Source organism: Salmo salar, chromosome ssa15 (assembly GCF_905237065.1).
Source record: "Salmo salar chromosome ssa15, Ssal_v3.1, whole genome shotgun sequence".
Classification (NCBI taxonomy): domain Eukaryota; kingdom Metazoa; phylum Chordata; class Actinopteri; order Salmoniformes; family Salmonidae; genus Salmo; species Salmo salar.
The window spans coordinates 89,270,770-89,290,594 of NC_059456.1; the positions used below are offsets into that span (position 1 = coordinate 89,270,770).

Genomic DNA, 19,825 nt, shown 5'->3' on the forward strand with positions numbered 1-19,825 from the left:
CCATGTTTACCCAACAGTCACCAGGTCGGTGGCGTGTGGGGTCTTATATGAATGTCTCTCAGGGTGAATGTCAGTTCATGGTGAATGTCAGTTTATCCCCTCATAATCTCCCTCTCAATCCCACCTCATATACACACACACACACCCTGCCCCTCATCAGCCAGGACTAGCCGGCCACCTACCTACCTACCAACCAACCAGGGGAGAGGTTATTGACCAGATGAACATTGATCATGTGCAGAAGTAATGAGTGAAGGAAGGGGAAGAGAGGGAGGGTACAGTGGAGGAGCTAGGGAAGGGAGGGAGGAAGGAAGGACAGAGTGAAAGAGGAAGATGGAGGGAGGGGAGGTTTTATCTGCCTGAGAGGGAAACAAAATGGCAGACACAGGAACAACATATACACTACCGTTCAAAAGTTTGGAGTCACTTAGAAATGTCCTTGTTTTCCATGAAAACAAACATGCAATTAGTTGCAAAATGAATAGGAAATATAGTCAAGACATTGACAAGGTTATAAGTAATGATTTTTAATTGAAATAATAATTGTGTCCTTCAAACTTTGCTTTCGTCAAAGAATCCTCCATTTGCAGACATTACAGCCTTGCAGACCTTTGGCATTCTAGTTGTCAATTTGTTGAGGTAATCTGAAGAGATTTCACCACATGCTTCCCCTGAAGCACCTCCCACAAATTGGCTTGATGGGCACTTCTTACAACCATACGGTCAAGCTGCTCCCACAACAGCTCAATAGGGTTGAGATCCTGGTGACTGTGCTGGCCACTCCATTATAGACAGAATACCAGCTGACTGCTTCTTCCCTAAATAGTTCTTGCATAGTTTGGAGCTGTGCTTTGGGTCATTGTCCTGTTGTAGGAGGAAATTGGCTCCAATTAAGCGCCGTCCACAGGGTATGGCAAGGCATTGCAAAATGGAGTGATAGCCTTCCTTCTTCAAGATCCCTTTTACCCTGTACAAATCTCCCACTTTACCACCAACAAAGCACACCCAGACCATCACATTGCCTCCACCATGCTTGACAGATGGTGTCAAGCACTCCTCCAGCATCTTTTCAGTTTTTCTGCATCTCATGAATGTTCTTCTTTGTGATCCGAACACCTCAAACTTAGATTAGTCTGTCCATAACACTTTTTTCCAATCTTCCTCTGTCCAGTGTCTGTGTTCTTTTGCCCATCTTAATCTTTTCTTTTTATTGGCCAGTCTGAGATATGTATTTTTCTTTGCAACTCTGCCTAGAAGGCCAGCATCCCAGAGTCACCTCTTCACTCTTGACGTTGAGACTGGTGTTTTGCGGGTACTATTTAATGAAGTTGCCAGTTGAGGACTTGTGAGGTGTCTGTTTCTCAAAGTAGACACTCTAATGTACTTGTCCTCTTGCTCAGTTGTGCACTGGGGCCTCCCACTCCTCTTTCTATTCTGGTTAGAGCCAGTTTACACTGTTCTGTGAAGGGAGTAGTACACATCATTGTACACGATCTTCAGTTGCTTGGCAATTTCTCACATGGAATACCCTTCATTTCTCAGAACAAGAATATATTGATGAGTTTCAGAAGAAAGGTCTTTGTTTCTGGCCATTTTGAGCCTGTAATCAAACCCACAAATGCTGATCCTCCAGATACTCAACTAGTCTAAAGAAGGCCAGTTTTGTTGCTTCTTTAAGCAGGACAACAGTTTTCAGCTGTGCTAACATAATTGCAAAAGGGTTTTCTAATGATCAATTAGCCTTTTAAAATGATAAACTTGGATTAGCTAACACAACGTGCCATTGGAACACAGGAGTGATGGTTGCTGATAATGTGCCTCTGTACGCCTATGTAGATATTCCATAACAAATTGGCCGTTTCCAGCTACAATAGTCACTTACAACATGAACAATGTCTACACTGTCATTCTGATCAATTTGATGTTATTTTAATGGACAAAAAATGTGCTTTTCTTTCAAAAACAAGGACATTTCTAAGTGACCCCAAACTTTTGAACGGTAGTGTATGTTTTATTGTCACATACACCAGATAGGTGCAGTGAAAAGTGCTGTTTTACAGGGTCAGCCATAGTAGTTCATCGCCCCGGGCAAAAGTGCCTTGCTCAAGGGCACATCGACAGATGTTTTACCTTGTTGGCTCGGGTATTCAAATCACAAACCTTTCGGTTACTGGCCCAACGCTAGTAGTTGCCAAATAGATGATGTGATGGAAAGCTGAAATGCAGAGCTGATGTAGTGCACTGTTCAGTCTGGTGTGTGGAAAAACATATCCCCAACAGGTGCAGTGAGAGAGAACAATGTACTTAGGTTCATTAAAACCTCCCACACTATGAATCGTCTGAGCCCAAGCCTGCTTTCTGCTTTACACATCACATCATTCTGTGATCTGACATAGAGAGAGATGGGTTGGCTATTACAGGAGAACAGACAGGCTCTGTACTAGTGTAGATGTACCAGCCAGGCTCTCACCATCCCCAAAAAACACAGCAGCTTTGTTCATAACACAGATATTTCCCTTTGTCTTTATAGTAGAATAACTATGAGTTTGTTATTCTGATTAAGGACCACACACTGCCAAATCACTGCAGTCCCAGATGGTCATTTTCTAAAATGCTGGAAATGGAGAGACGATACCTAGTCAGTTGCACAACTGAATGCATTCAACCAAAATGTGTCTTCCATATTTAACCCAACCCCTCTGAATCAGAGAGGTGCAGGGGGGCTGCCTTAATCAACATCCACGGTGCCCAGTTGTTGTTGGGGGTAAACTGCCTTGCTCATGGGCAGAGCGACAGAATTCTCCACCTTGTCGGCTCAGGGATTCAAACCTTTCGGTTACTGGCTCAATACGCTTAACTGTTAGGCTACCTGCCAAACATATTCAAATAAAAAGGAGAAAACATGGGTTATACTGTGTGTGTAGGTGTTGTGTGACTCAGAGTGTGGGATGAGATGTGTGTTTGTGTGGGATGAGTGGCCGGCCGGATGGGTCAGCTTGGACCTCAGCGGGTACCTGGTAGCCACTCAGACCCACCTCAGACCCAGCTGTCCCAGAGCAGAGACTGGCACCCGGTACCCCACTGCCCGCTACCTGCCCTCTGGGTCCCTTCCAGACCTCCGGTGGACTGAGAGGGTGAACAAGCAGACAGACAGAAGGACAGACTGAAGGAAGGATAGATACTGGGGAGGGGAAGGATAGAGTACTGGAGGGGAATATAGAAACCCAAGGGATAGAGAGACTGCTAGATAAAGAGGAGGGATGTGTTCTTGAGAAACTGAAAAGATAGAGAGACTTCAAGAAAAAGAGGGGTGTTGTGTTTGTGTGTCTCTCCATTTGTATTCTAAGCAGGTTGTATTGAATCCAGGAAGGGTTGGTACAAGCTGCTACACGTTATAGTGTGTCATTTGTATAGGTGCTTCATTCATCATTCTCTGTCTTCTCTCCTCTCACTCTCTCTCACTCTCGCTCTCGCTCTCGTTCTCTCTCTCTCTCTAGACTGGTCAGGTGTAGAGTTGAGGCTCAACTCTAAGGAGACTGGTCAGATGGTCATCAGCACAGAGGTCAAGTTCTACAACTGCAGTGTTCACCAACTGTGAGTATCTTCCTCATCTACTCCTGCAGTCCTGGGCCGGTATTCACTGCTGATCTAGCATCAGTTTGTCCTGTTAGATCATTATGAATAAGATTATATTGACAGGGGGAGACCTGCTTCTAGATCAACATTTGTGAAAGACCCTGGAGCCCTGCAGTCTAGGGCCACACTACTGAATCAACGCTGTGTGAATATGTTACGGTGTCCCTACTCCCTAACCTTGCCTGCCTTTAGGCTCAGCCTCCGAGCCTAAAATAGCCCGTGATGTCTAATGCAATCTGATCCAAGCTGCTCCCTCCCATCAGCTCTACAACGGTTGCCTGTTTATTTTCTGCTCAGAGTCTGAACCTGGCTCTGTTGGATGTCATGGCCCTCTGTTTTGATTGAATGAGAGGCTGGGCCTCTCCCTTGCCTTCAGCCCCTCCCCTCCCCTGTAGTGTCAGTGTCTGACTATGTCCTTGTGTCTGAAGTCAGCCTGAGGAGCCTGTCTGAGTGGAACACAACGTCACAGTCTGAGGAGCCTGTCTGAGTGGAACACAACGTCACAGTCTGAGGAGCCTGTCTGAGTGGAACACAACGTCACAGTCTGAGGAGCCTGTCTGAGTGGAACACAACGTCACAGTCTGAGGAGCCTGTCTGAGTGGAACACAACGTCACAGTCTGAGGAGCCTGTCTGAGTGGAACACAACGTCACAGTCTGAGGAGCCTGTCTGAGTGGAACACAAAGTCACAGTCTGAGGAGCCTGTCTGAGTGGAACACAAAGTCACAGTCTGAGGAGCCTGTCTGAGTGGAACACAAAGTCACAGTCTGAGGAGCCTGTCTGAGTGGAACACAAAGTCACAGTCTGAGGAGCCTGTCTGAGTGGAACACAAAGTCACAGTCTGAGGAGCCTGTCTGAGTGGAACACAAAGTCACAGTCTGAGGAGCCTGTCTGAGTGGAACACAAAGTCACAGTCTGAGGAGCCTGTCTGAGTGGAACACAAAGTCACAGTCTGAGGAGCCTGTCTGAGTGGAACACAACGTCACAGCCTGAGGAGCCTGTCTGAGTGGAACACAAAGTCACAGCCTGAGGAGCCTGTCTGAGTGGAACACAACGTCACAGTCTGAGGAGCCTGTCTGAGTGGAACACAACGTCACAGTCTGAGGAGCCTGTCTGAGTGGAACACAACGTCACAGTCTGAGGAGCCTGTCTGAGTGGAACACAAAGTCACAGTCTGAGGAGCCTGTCTGAGTGGAACACAAAGTCACAGTCTGAGGAGCCTGTCTGAGTGGAACACAAAGTCACAGTCTGAGGAGCCTGTCTGAGTGGAACACAAAGTCACAGTCTGAGGAGCCTGTCTGAGTGGAACACAAAGTCACAGTCTGAGGAGCCTGTCTGAGTGGAACACAAAGTCACAGTCTGAGGAGCTTGTCTGAGTGGAACACAACGTCACAGTCTGAGGAGCCTGTCTGAGTGGAACACAAAGTCACAGTGTACTCCCACATCTACTCAGATAATCAGGCAGTAAACACACACACACACACACACACACACACACACACACACACACACACACACACACACACACACACACACACACACACACACACACACACACACACACACACACACACACACTGCTATACCGGCGGGTGAATCAGCCGCATTCTTCTGAATTAGATCCTCCCATGCTTTTGCTCTGATAAATATTTCAGCATAAATAAGTCTGCATCATTTATCCAGCCTGGAAAAGCTCAATTAGACTCTACATCAGTCCAACAATCAACTCCTCATTATACTGTACAGTAAGACTATAAGGAGGGACCAGTTACTGTACCAGTCATACTGTAGGGTTAGTCTAAATCGTTGACTAGGGCCCTCATACGGTTCTGGTCAAAAGTAGCGCACTATATAGGAAATAGGATGCCATTTCAGATGCAGTCATAGAGACATGGACCTCCTGTCAGAAAATTGTACAACCATTTTAATCAACATCACAGTGACACAACCCTTGAGCCTTGTTCACACTGCAGGCCTTGATGCTCAAATCAGTTTTGTTTTTCAAATCTGTTTTGGACTACTGGCTGTCCAAACAGTAAGTTACAAGTGACCAAATCAGATTGGTTACTAGTCCTTTTTGACTATCTACAGCAGTCAACTAGCTAGCTAGGCAGCTGTTTAGCTTTCTAGAACATTCACTCATTTGTTTGTAAACAATTACCAAGCTAGTTAGCTACCACATGTTCTTGACAAACTGTCGACAGAGTAGCCAGCAAGCAACAAGATATGCCGAGTAACAGTCAAATAAACACAAGTCACATGGCCATGGAATCAGACTTTTATTTGATTTCAAACTACCTACAAAGGTGGTTTTTGGCTGTTCAGACTGCAGGGGAAAAAACAGATACGAATTGGACATGCAAATAAATGGGATTTGAGTCACTTCAAAGTGCCAATGTGATCAAGGCTTTATGGGACAGCGTATCAGGGGGACAGCGTATCAGGGGGACAGCGTGTCAGGGGGACAGCGTGTCAGGGGGACAGCGTATCAGGGGGACAGCGTGTCAGGGGGACAGCGTATCAGGGGACAGCGTATCAGGGGACAGCGTGTCAGGGGACAGCGTATCAGGGGACAGCGTGTCAGGGGACAGCGTATCAGGGGGACAGCGTGTCAGGGGGACAGCGTGTCAGGGGGACAGCGTGTCAGGGGACAGCGTGTCAGGGGGACAGCGTATCAGGGGGACAGCGTGTCAGGGGGACAGCGTGTCAGGGGGACAGCGTGTCAGGGGGACAGAGTATCAGGGGGACAGCGTGTCAGGGGGACAGCGTGTCAGGGGGACAGCGTATCAGGCCAAGGTTTCCATCATGATGCTTCTTGTAATAGTAGTAGTAAACATGCTGACTGCTAGACTACGCAACACTGTCCCCTTCCTCCCTTCCTCAGAGATCTGAGTCATGACGTTGGCACAGAGACACACACAGACACACACACCCTGACGTCATCCTATAACCAAGTTTGCGTCTGCTGTTTCCCTGCCATCCCTCAACATCCTCTACCCCACCTCCCTCATCTCATCCTAGAGAGGATGAACACAGAGCCATGGTTTGAGGTGGTTATAGATGCAGTATGCCTACATAGAGGATGCCAGCCATATATCTACCCACCCCCCATGCCCAGGGCATCTATGGCAGCACACAGGCACCATGCCAGCTGGTAATTACAACCGCATTACAATAACACTGGCCTAATGGTAATGACAGGATCAAGCTGTGCCAACATATTATTCATCCCCATTACTCACTTTACCTCCCTGACTCTGCTTCAGTCACTGTGGTTCGTCCCAAATGGCATCCTGTTCCCTATTTAGAATACTACGTGTCACCATCGACCAGGTCAAACATAGTGCACTAAATAGGAAAAAAATAGTGCCCTCTGTGTCCCGGGGCCAGCTGTAGCTGCTTTGCCTCTATTCACACATACAGGTTAGGAAACCACTAGAAACTAGTTGGAGCGCTCGGTTGGCACACTTCCTGTAGGAGCTAGGAGGTACCAAGCCAACCACAAGGGCATCAACAGCAGGTGCCCACTTGGGATCTGCTGCACTTGTTTCCTCCTTGGCAATTGCATGCCCGTTTTGTGCCACCTCTTCCCACTTGACTGGTGCAGCTTCCTGAGTGTCTGTCCTGTCCATCTGTCTGTCCTCTGTCTCCAGGTGTCTGTCCTGTGTGAACAGTGCCTTCCGCTGCCACTGGTGCAAGTACCGTAACCTGTGTACCCATGACCCCTCCAGCTGCTCCTTCCAGGAGGGACGTGTCAACGCCTCCGAGGTACGTACCATACACACACCACAGGAGGTTGGTGGCACCTTAATTGGGGAGGACGGGCACGTGGTAATGGCTGGAGCGGGATACAGGGAATGGGATCAAATACATCAAACGGTTTGATGCCATTCCATTTGCTCCGTTCCAGCCATTATTATGAGCCGTCCTCCCCTCAGCAGCCTCCACTGATACACACACACACACACACACACACACTCTTCCTCTCCTCTCGCTCTCTGTGACAGTGGAGTGTGTTTACCGCCTATCTATCTATCTATCTATCTATCTATCTATCTATCTATCTATCTATCTATCTATCTATCTATCTATCTATCTATCTATCTATCTATCTATCTATCTATCTATCTATCTATCTATCTATCTATCTATCTATCTATCTATCTATCTATCTATCTATCTGGGTGTAAAGTAACACATTGATCTGTCTGTCTGAGAGTGAGAACAGACTACTGCTGCAGAGGACAGGAGGACAGTGGCCTGGCTCTCTCTTCACACTTCCCTTTTGACACACTCCAAAGAGACCTACTGTGGCAGCACTGACTGATACACACACACACACACACACACACACATTCATACACACCCACACACAGCTGTAGCTATTATTGGCCTCCCCCAGTTTTATGATCCTGCAGATTTTTCCTCCCGCTGTCAGTTGTCATCAGTGACAAAGCACTGGCTGCCATTTTAGAAGATTGACCCTCCAAGGTGATCCTATTATGTGAGGCTTTGGAGTGGAAGAAGTGAAGCAGCCAACACTCTCCAGCACCAGCCTCTATGGCCAGTTTGACCCTGCTACCTCCCTCCCCTCTTCCTCCATCACTCCCTCTCATGTCAAGGACTTTTGTTCTTTCATCCACAGAAATATACTATGTTAGCCAGCTAGCTTCTATGTGTGTGTCTGCTGCCTGTGTTTGTTGTGTCTGTTAGTTTATTTGACCTTTAACCTTCCCCACTCCCCTCTCTAGGACTGTCCTCAGCTGGTGCGGTCGGAGGAGATTCTGATCCCGGCTGGGGAGGTGAAGCCCATCACCCTGAAGGCCCGGAACCTCCCCCAGCCCCAGTCTGGCCAGCGGGGTTATGAGTGTGTCCTCCACATACAGGGGGTCAGCCACCGTGTCACCGCCCTGCGCTTCAACAGCTCCTCTGTACAGTGTCAGAACAGCTCGGTGGGTACACAGTGCAGGGTTAGGGTTAGTAACACACAGTAACACAGTGCAGGGTTAGGGTTAGTAACACACAGTAACACACTGCAGGGTTAGGGTTAGTAACACACACAGTAACACAGTGCAGGGTTAGGGTTAGTAACACACAGTAACACACAGTAACACAGTGCAGGGTTAGGGTTAGTAACACACAGTAACACAGTGCAGGGTTAGGGTTAGTAACACACAGTAACACACAGTAACACAGTGCAGGGTTAGGGTTAGTAACACACAGTAACACAGTGCAGGGTTAGGGTTAGTAACACACAGTAACACACAGTAACACAGTGCAGGGTTAGGGTTAGTAACACACAGTAACACAGTGCAGGGTTAGCGTTAGTAACACACAGTAACACAGTGCAGGGTTAGGGTTAGTAACACACAGTAACACAGTGCAGGGTTAGGGTTAGTAACACACAGTAACACACAGTAACACAGTGCAGGGTTAGGGTTAGTAACACACAGTAACACAGTGCAGGGTTAGGGTTAGTAACACACAGTAACACACAGTAACACAGTGCAGGGTTAGGGTTAGTAACACACAGTAACACACAGTAACACAGTGCAGGGTTAGGGTTAGTAACACACAGTAACACAGTGCAGGGTTAAGGTTAGTAACACACAGTAACACACAGTAACATAGTGCAGGGTTAGGGTTAGTAACACACAGTAACACAGTGCAGGGTTAGGGTTAGTAACACACAGTAACACACAGTAACACAGTGCAGGGTTAGGGTTAGTAACACACAGTAACACAGTGCAGGGTTAGGGTTAGTAACACACAGTAACACACAGTAACACAGTGCAGGGTTAGGGTTAGTAACACACAGTAACACAGTGCAGGGTTAGGGTTAGTAACACACAGTAACACAGTGCAGGGTTAGCGTTAGTAACACACAGTAACACAGTGCAGGGTTAGGGTTAGTAACACACAGTAACACAGTGCAGGGTTAGGGTTAGTAACACACAGTAACACACAGTAACACAGTGCAGGGTTAGGGTTAGTAACACACAGTAACACAGTGCAGGGTTAGGGTTAGTAACACACAGTAACACACAGTAACACACTGCAGGGTTAGGGTTAGTAACACACAGTAACACAGTGCAGGGTTAGGGTTAGTAACACACAGTAACACAGTGCAGGGTTAGGGTTAGTAACACACAGTAACACAGTGCAGGGTTAGGGTTAGTAACACACAGTAACACAGTACAGGGTTAGGGTTAGTAACACACAGTACACACTGCAGGGTTAGAGTTAGTAACACACAGTAACACAGTGCAGGGTTAGGGTTAGTAACACACAGTAACACAGTGCAGGGTTAGGGTTAGTAACACACAGTAACTCAGTGCAGGGTTAGGGTTAGTAACACACAGTAACACAGTGCAGGGTTAGGGTTAGTAACACACAGTAACACAGTGCAGGGTTAGGGTTAGTAACACACAGTAACACACAGTAACCCAGTGCAGGGTTAGGGTTAGTAACACACAGTAACACAGTGCAGGGTTAGGGTTAGTAACACACAGTAACACAGTACAGGGTTAGGGTTAGTAACACACAGTAACACAGTGCAGGGTTGGGGTTAGTAACACACAGTAACACAGTACAGGGTTAGGGTTAGTAACACACAGTAACACAGCAGGGTTAGAGTTAGTAACACACAGTAACACAGTGCAGGGTTAGGGTTAGTAACACACAGTAACACACAGTAACACAGTGCAGGGTTAGGGTTAGTAACACACAGTAACACAGTGCAGGGTTAGGGTTAGTAACACACAGTAACACAGTGCAGGGTTAGGGTTAGTAACACACAGTAACACAGTGCAGGGTTAGGGTTAGTAACACACAGTAACACACTTCAGGGTTAGGGTTAGTAACACACAGTAACACACTGCAGGGTTAGGGTTAGTAACACACAGTAACACACAGTAACAGAGTGCAGGGTTAGGGTTAGTAACACACAGTAACACAGTCCAGGGTTAGGGTTAGTAACACACAGTAACACAGTGCAGGGTTAGGGTTAGTAACACACAGTAACACAGTGCAGGGTTAGGGTTAGTAACACACAGTAACACAGTACAGGGTTAGGGTTAGTAACACACAGTAACACACTTCAGGGTTAGGGTTAGTAACACACAGTAACACAGTACAGGGTTAGGGTTAGTAATACACAGTAACACACTGCAGGGTTAGGGTTAGTAACACACAGTAACACACTTCAAGGTTAGGGTTAGTAACACACAGTAACACAGTACAGGGTTGGGTTAGTAATACACAGTAACACACTGCAGGGTTAGGGTTAGTAACACACAGTAACACACTGCAGGGTTAGGGTTAGTAACACACAGTAACACACAGTAACACAGTGCAGGGTTAGGGTTAGTAACACACAGTAACACACTGCAGGGTTAGGGTTAGTAACACACAGTAACACACTGCAGGGTTAGGGTTAGTAACACACAGTAACACACAGTAACACAGTGCAGGGTTAGGGTTAGTAACACACAGTAACACAGTACAGGGTTAGGGTTAGTAACACACAGTAACACACTTCAGGGTTAGGGTTAGTAACACACAGTAACACAGTACAGGGTTAGGGTTAGTAACACACAGTAACACACTTCAGGGTTAGGGTTAGTAACACACAGTAACACAGTGCAGGGTTAGGGTTAGTAACACACAGTAACACACTTCAGGGTTAGGGTTAGTAACACACATTAACACACGGCAGGGCCTGGAGACATGCTATATACATGATGGACACTCACAGTAACACACACTAGCTAGCAAAGGCTCACATTTACACACACGTACTGCAGAACACACTCTTACAGCACATTCTGTATGTTTATAAAATGTATACAACATCTCTCTCTTATTCACCTCAGCCAGATGTATATCTACACGTATCCATGTGAAATTATGTCCACAACACCCTGGTTAACTCCTAAATAACCCTCACACATCCACTATATCACCACAACACCCTGGTTAACTCCTAAATAACCCTCACACATCCACTTTATCACCACAACACCCTGGTTAACTCCTAAATAACCCTCACACATTCACTATATCACCACAACACCCTGGTTAACCCTAAATAACCCTCACACATCCACTATATCACCACAACACCCTGGTTAACTCCTAAATAACCCTCACACATCCACTATATCACCACAACACCTTGGTTAACCCTAAATAACTCTCACACATCCACTATATCACCACAACACCCTGGTTAACTCCTAAATAACCCTCACACATCCACTATATCACCACAACACCCTGGTTAACTCCTAAATAACCCTCACACATTCACTATATCACCACAACACCCTGGTTAACTCCTAAATAACCCTCACACATTCACTATATTACATTACATTTACATTTAAGTCATTTAGCAGACGCTCTTATCCAGAGCGACTTACAAAATGGTGCATTCACCTTATGATATCCAGTGGAACAACCACTTTACAATAGTGCATCTAAATCTTTTAAGGGGGGGGGTTAGAAGGATTACTTTATCCTATCCTAGGTATTCCTTAAAGAGGTGGGGTTTCAGGTGTCTCCGGAAGGTGGTGATTGACTCCGCTGTCCTGGCGTCGTGAGGGAGCTTGTTCCACCATTGGGGTGCCAGAGCAGCAAACAGTTTTGACTGGGCTGAGCGGGAACTGTGCTTCCTCAGAGGTAGGGGGGCCCAGCAGGCCAGTGGTGGATGAACGCAGTGCCCTTGTTTGGGTGTAGGGCCTGATCAGAGCCTGAAGGTATGGAGGTGCCGTTCCCTTCACAGCTCCGTAGGCAATCACCATGGTCTTGTAGCGGATGCGAGCTTCAACTGGAAGCCAGTGGAGAGAGCGGAGGAGCGGGGTGACGTGAGAGAACTTGGGAAGGTTGAACACCAGACGGGCTGCGGCGTTCTGGATGAGTTGTAGGGGTTTAATGGCACAGGCAGGGAGCCCAGCCAACAGCGAGTTGCAGTAATCCAGACGGGAGATGACAAGTGCCTGGATTAGGACCTGCGCCGCTTCCTGTGTGAGGCAGGGTCGTACTCTGCGAATGTTGTAGAGCATGAACCTACAGGATCGGGTCACCGCCTTGATGTTAGTGGAGAACGACAGGGTGTTGTCCAGGATCACGCCAAGGTTCTTAGCACTCTGGGAGGAGGACACAAGGGAGTTGTCAACTGTGATGGCGAGATCATGGAAGGGGCAGTCCTTCCCCGGGAGGAAGAGCAGCTCCGTCTTGCCGAGGTTCAGCTTGAGCTGGTGATCCGTCATCCACACTGATATGTCTGACAGACATGCAGAGATGCGATTCGCCGCCTGGTTATCAGAAGGGGGAAAGGAGAAGATTAATTGTGTGTCATCTGCATAGCAATGATAGGAGAGACCATGTGAGGATATGACAGAGCCAAGTGACTTGGTGTATAGCGAGAATAGGAGAGGGCCTAGAACAGAGCCCTGGGGGACACCAGTGGTGAGAGCGCATGGTGCGGAGACAGATTCTCGCCACGCCACCTGGTAGGAGCGACCTGTCAGGTAGGATGCAATCCAAGCGTGGGCCGCGCCGGAGATGCCCAACTCGGAGAGGGTGGAGAGGAGGATCTGATGGTTCACAGTATCAAAGGCAGCAGATAGGTCTAGAAGGATGAGAGCAGAGGAGAGAGAGTTAGCTTTAGCAGTGCGGAGAGCCTCCGTGACACAGAGAAGAGCAGTCTCAGTTGAATGCCCAGTCTTGAAACCTGACTGATTAGGATCAAGAAGGTCATTCTGAGAGAGATAGCAGGAGAGCTGGCCAAGGACGGCACGTTCAAGAGTTTTGGAGAGAAAAGAAAGAAGGGATACTGGTCTGTAGTTGTTGACATCGGAGGGATCGAGTGTAGGTTTTTTTCAGAAGGGGTGCAACTCTCGCTCTCTTGAAGACGGAAGGGACGTAGCCAGTGGTCAAGGATGAGTTGATGAGCGAGGTGAGGAAGGGGAGAAGGTCTCCGGAAATGGTCTGGAGAAGAGAGGAGGGGATAGGGTCAAGTGGGCAGGTTGTTGGGCGGCCGGCCGTCACAAGACGCGAGATTTCATCTGGAGAGAGAGGGGAGAAAGAGGTCAAAGCACAGGGTAGGGCAGTGTGAGCAGGACCAGCGGTGTCGTTTGACTTAGCAAACGAGGATCGGATATCGTCAACCTTCTTTTCAAAATGGTTGACGAAGTCATCCGCAGAGAGGGAGGAGGGGGGGAGGGGGAGGAGGATTCAGGAGGGAGGAGAAGGTAGCAAAGAGCTTCCTAGGGTTAGAGGCAGATGCTTGGAATTTAGAGTGGTAGAAAGTGGCTTTAGCAGCAGAGACAGAAGAGGAGAATGTAGAGAGGAGTGAGTGAAAGGATGCCAGGTCCGCAGGGGAGGCGAGTTTTCCTCCATTTCCGCTCGGCTGCCCGGAGCCTTGTTCTGTGAGCTCGTAGTGAGTCGTCGAGCCACGGAGCAGGAGGGGAGGACCGAGCCGGCCTGGAGGATAGGGGACAGAGAAAATCAAAGGATGCAGAAAGGGAGGAGAGGAGGGTTGAGGAGGCAGAATCAGGAGATAGGTTGGAGAAGGTTTGAGCAGAGGGAAGAGATGATAGGATGGAAGAGGAGAGAGTAGCGGGAGAGAGAGAGCGAAGGTTGGGACGGCGCAATACCATCCGAGTAGGGGCAGAGTGAGAAGTGTTGGATGAGAGCAAGAGGGAAAAGGATACAAGGTAGTGGTCGGAGATTTGGAGGGGAGTTGCAATGAGATTAGTGGAAGAACAGCATCTAGTAAAGATGAGGTCAAGCGTATTGCCTGCCTTGTGAGTAGGGGGGGAAGGTGAGAGGGTGAGGTCAAAAGAGGAGAGGAGTGGAAAGAAGGAGGCAGAGAGGAATGAGTCAAAGGTAGACGTGGGGAGGTTAAAGTCACCCAGAACTGTGAGAGGTGAGCCATCCTCAGGAAAGGAACTTATCAAGGCGTCAAGCTCATTGATGAACTCTCCAAGGGAACCTGGAGGGCGATAAATGATAAGGATGTTAAGCTTGAAAGGGCTGGTAACTGTGACAGCATGGAATTCAAATGAGGAGATAGACAGATGGGTCAGGGGAGAAAGCGAGAATGTCCACTTGGGAGAGATGAGGATTCCAGTGCCACCACCCCGCTGGCTCGTTGCTCTAGGGGTATGCGAGAACACGTGGGCAGACGAAGAGAGAGCAGTAGGAGTAGCAGTGTTATCTGTGGTAATCCATGTTTCCGTCAGCGCCAGGAAGTCTAGGGACTGGAGGGTAGCATAGGCTGAGATGAACTCAGCCTTGTTGGCTGCAGACCGGCAGTTCCAGAGGCTGCCGGAGACCTGGAACTCCACGTGGGTCGTGCGCGCTGGGACCACCAGGTTAGAGTGGCAACGGCCACGCGGTGTGAAGCGTTTGTATGGCCTGTGCAGAGAGGAGAGAACAGGGATAGACAGACACATAGTTGACAAGCTACAGAAGTGTTGTTTCTTGTATTATTGTCTCCTGTGTCTTTAGAGAACTGTTTCACTTTGATATCCTTTTTCTTCTGTCCTGATTTTCTTTCTTTTCTTCTGTTAACTAGATATTCTTTGTTGTTCTTCGTTAGCTAGCTAGCTTCTTCCAAAAGAGTCCCTAGCAACTGCTTAGCAACTGGTAAACAATTCAGCTTGCTAAGATAACTACAATTTTATGAAAAATAGTTATTTTCAAAAGCCTATCTTCTTTGTTTGTTGCTTGTTTTTTCTCCTATTCAGTATTGCAGTTTTCTTTTGCTTTTTTCCGATGTACTTCACTCTAAAAACCATGTAAATTTCAATATTTGTAGGAGCTCATTTTTCAGCTGCTGCTGCTCAAATTATATCACCACAACACCCTGGTTAACTCCTAAATAACCCTCACACATCCACTATATCACCACAACACCCTGGTTAACTCCTAAATAACCCTCACACATCCACTATATCACCACAACACCCTGGTTAACTCCTAAATAACCCTCACACATCCACTATATCACCACAACACCCTGGTTAACTCCTAAATAACCCTCACACATTCACTATAACACCACAACACCCTGGTTAACCCTAAATAACCCTCACACATCCACTATATCACCACAACACCCTGGTTAACTCTTAAATAACCCTCACACATTCACTATATTTACCACACAGTATATATTACCTTTTGCACTCTCAATGTTTATGAATGTCCATGATTGTCAGACTCTTAGTGAGAGTGTTAACAGTGTCTGTGGTGTAAGGCCTCTGGCCATGTCACCTGTACCCAGCAGCAGTAGCCTGTCAGTGGATAGGCTGGGTGAGAGAGGGGCCCTGGCCTGGGTAGTTACACAGGACAGCACAGGAGAGGAGAGGACTGTTAATGCAGTGATGCCCTACTCTGCCCTCCAGCCAGGCTCACACTGATTCTAGTCCCATTCCCAGAGGACACACACACACGCACGCGCACACACACACACACACACACACACACACACACACACACACACACACACACACACACACACACACACACACACACACACACACACACACACACACACACACACACACACACACACACACACACACACACACACACACAGCCATGAAGGAGATAAGGGCAAGAGAGGCAGCTGAGGACATCACCTAGGATGACAGAGAGAAGGAAGGGGGGATCTAGGATGACAGAGAGAAGGAAGGGTGAATCTAGGAGGACAGGGAGAAGGAAGGGTGAATCTAGGAGGACAGAGAGAAGGAAGGGGGGATCTAGGATGACAGAGAAGGAAGGGTGAATCTAGGAGGACAGAGAGAAGGAAGGGTGAATCTAGGAGGACAGAGAGAAGGAAGGGGGGATCTAGGATGACAGAGAGAAGGAAGGGTGAATCTAGGAGGACAGAGAGAAGGAAGGGGGGATCTAGGATGACAGGGAGAAGGAAGGGTGAATCTAGGAGGACAGGGAGAAGGAAGGGTGAATCTAGGAGGACAGAGAGAAGGAAGGGGGGATCTAGGATGACAGAGAGAAGGAAGGGTGAATCTAGGAGGACAGAGAGAAGGAAGGGGGGATCTAGGATGACAGGGAGAAGGAAGGGTGAATCTAGGAGGACAGAGAGAAGGAAGGGGGGATCTAGGATGACAGGGAGAAGGAATGGTGAATCTAGGAGGACAGAGAGAAGGAAGGGTGAATCTAGGAGGACAGAGAGAAGGAAGGGGGGATCTAGGATGACAGAGAGAAGGAAGGGTGAATCTAGGAGGACAGAGAGAAGGAAGGGTGAATCTAGGAGGACAGAGAGAAGGAAGGGTGAATCTAGGAGGACAGAGAGAAGGAAGGGTGAATCTAGGAGGACAGAGAGAAGGAAGGGGGGATCTAGGATGACAGAGAGAAGGAAGGGTGAATCTAGGAGGACAGGGAGAAGGAAGGGTGAATCTAGGAGGACAGAGAGAAGGAAGGGTGAATCTAGGAGGACAGGGAGAAGGAAGGGTGAATCTAGGAGGACAGAGAGAAGGAAGGGTGAATCTAGGAGGACAGGGAGAAGGAAGGGTGAATCTAGGAGGACAGAGAGAAGGAAGGGTGAATCTAGGAGGACAGGGAGAAGGAAGGGTGAATCTAGGAGGACAGAGAGAAGGAAGGGTGAATCTAGGAGGACAGAGAGAAGGAAGGGTGAATCTAGGAGGACAGAGAGAAGGAAGGGGGGATCTAGGATGACAGGGAGAAGGAAGGGTGAATCTAGGAGGACAGAGAGAAGGAAGGGTGAATCTAGGAGGACAGAGAGAAGGAAGGGTGAATCTAGGAGGACAGAGAGAAGGAAGGGTGAATCTAGGAGGACAGAGAGAAGGAAGGGTGAATCTAGGAGGACAGAGAGAAGGAAGGGTGAATCTAGGAGGACAGAGAGAAGGAAGGGGGGATCTAGGATGACAGGGAGAAGGAAGGGTGAATCTAGGAGGACAGAGAGAAGGAAGGGTGAATCTAAGAGGACAGGGAGAAGGAAGGGTGAATCTAGGAGGACAGGGAGAAGGAAGGGTGAATCTAGGAGGACAGAGAGAAGGAAGGGTGAATCTAAGAGGACAGGGAGAAGGAAGGGTGAATCTAGGATGACAGGGAGAAGGAAGGGTGAATCTAAGAGGACTCCACTTAAAGACATGCTCTGGGGCTTTGGCGACTAAGAAAGTATTTTGTAAACCTGCTTTGGGCTGGATGTGTCAATGTGTACTTCATACATACATCATCTATGAGCAGAATTATTCTCTTACCTCAATTAATCATGACATCTCTAGATTGAAAGCAACTGTTTTCTTGAAGCTGTGCCCTGCCATTTTCCCTACTTTTCCCCCCACTTGGGCCAGCCCCCTAGCAATTTGAGTTTTAGACTATAAGATTTAGCCGCTCGCCTTTGAGTGACAGGTAGCAAGAGTCCTGTCCAGCGTTATCCAATGAGGTTGCAGGGCGGGCCCAACAGCTCAGTGGACACAGCAGAGAAGGAGAGAGCAATAACGTAGTGCACATATCTGCACATATGTGACGTAGTACGCCATTTTCAGAGACGACTTTTGGCTTGTGAGTGCTACTATCACAATTACTGGCTAAAACGTATATAAAAGTACCGGAGAATCTCTTTAACTCTCCTCTCCCTCTTGTCCTATTTAAAATGAGGTGGTGATGCAAGGTTGTAGCAACGTTGGGGAACATTCAACATGCAGCACCAGGGTCAGGGGTTTGTGGTGGGTATTTAAGTTTCTCATGCTGAAATTCTATTTTGCATTTTTTTCTCCCTCTTGCTCTATTTTGCTCCCTCTCTCTACTTTTTCCTTCTCTCCCCCTCTCTCTCCTCCCCCTCCCTCTTTCCCCCTACCTCACCTCTCTTTACCCCCTCTCTTTATCTCCCCACTCTTTCTATATCGCTCTCTCTCTCTCTCTCTCTCTCTCTCTCTCTCTCTCTCTCTCTCTCTCTCAGTATCTCTATGAAGGGATGAAGATAAGTGAGTTGCCAGTGGATTTTTCAGTGGTCTGGAATGGCAACTTCATTATAGACAACCCAGATAATATCCAAGGTAAGACATTCACATGCTTGTTTTACTATCCTTGTGGGGACCAAACAATTAATTCCCATTCAAAATCCTATTTTCCCTAATCCCTAAACCTAACCTTAACCCTTACCTTATACCCAAACCTAATTACTAACCCTAAACCTAACCTTAACCCTTATCTTAAACCTAAACCTAACTCCTAACCCTTAACCTAACCCCTAACCCTAATTCTAACCTTAACCCTGATTGTAACCCTAAGCATAAAATAGCTTAGGGTAGTAAAACCAAACACACACATACACACACACACACACACACACACACACACACACACACACACACACACACACACACACACACACACACACACACACACACACACACACACACACACACACAAACACACACACACACACACACACACATTTGTTGACACCAACACATAAAACAGATGTTTCTTGTCTCAGCTGGATACACAGCATAATACCTGCTTTTACCCAAACAGCAGGTATGAAGAGCACAGATGTATCTTTCTTAAAAATGTAATGTTTTAACCAACTAAATCCTGCAGGAATACAGTCCAGTACTACACTAAACTACAGTTTGTTTGTCAGGTAATATTAGGTTGTCTAATGTGTTAAATTGTCAGTATAATGTTACGTTCAAATCAAATGCTGTTTTCTGTTACCACCACTGTATTGTTTACCCTGAGTTTTCCTGTATCCCACAGTGCACCTGTATAAGTGTGTGGCCCAGAGGGACAGCTGTGGCATGTGTCTGAAGGCCCAGAGGAAGTTCCAGTGTGGCTGGTGTAGTGGAGAGGGCCGATGTACCCTGCGCCACCACTGCCCACCCCTCAACCCCTATACCACCCGCTGGCTAGACCTGTCCAGCAAGAAAGTCCAGTGTACCAACCCACGCATCACAGAGGTCAGTGATACCTCATACACACTCAAACCTTTCCCCATAACCATAACAGGCATATATCGCCTTTCATCATATGGTCGTCTGTAGTCGACGGAATGAACCGTGGGACAACTGCTTCCCGTCCATTCTAGATGCAGTCTCCTCCTCATCCAGTCTGGTGTCACATTTTAGCCTTAAGCTTCAACTTGACTTTTTCCCTTAACATGGTGAAATATTATGTACTTCCTGTCGGAC

At 47.6% G+C, this 19,825-nt stretch overlaps 1 protein-coding gene across 3 annotated transcripts in view; it reads left to right on the forward strand.

Moving 5' to 3' along the window:
* The window catches only part of LOC106572568 (plexin-A2), a 435,095-nt gene that overhangs the window by 314,199 nt on the left and 101,071 nt on the right, over positions 1-19,825 (forward strand). For all 3 annotated transcript variants that reach the window (XM_045696254.1, XM_014146868.2, XM_045696253.1), the window contains exons 8-12: positions 3,498-3,594; positions 7,289-7,403; positions 8,387-8,587; positions 18,592-18,688; positions 19,395-19,594. In XM_045696254.1, the coding sequence (XP_045552210.1) occupies positions 3,498-3,594; positions 7,289-7,403; positions 8,387-8,587; positions 18,592-18,688; positions 19,395-19,594 (710 nt within the window). The remainder of the gene's footprint in view (positions 1-3,497; positions 3,595-7,288; positions 7,404-8,386; positions 8,588-18,591; positions 18,689-19,394; positions 19,595-19,825) is intronic.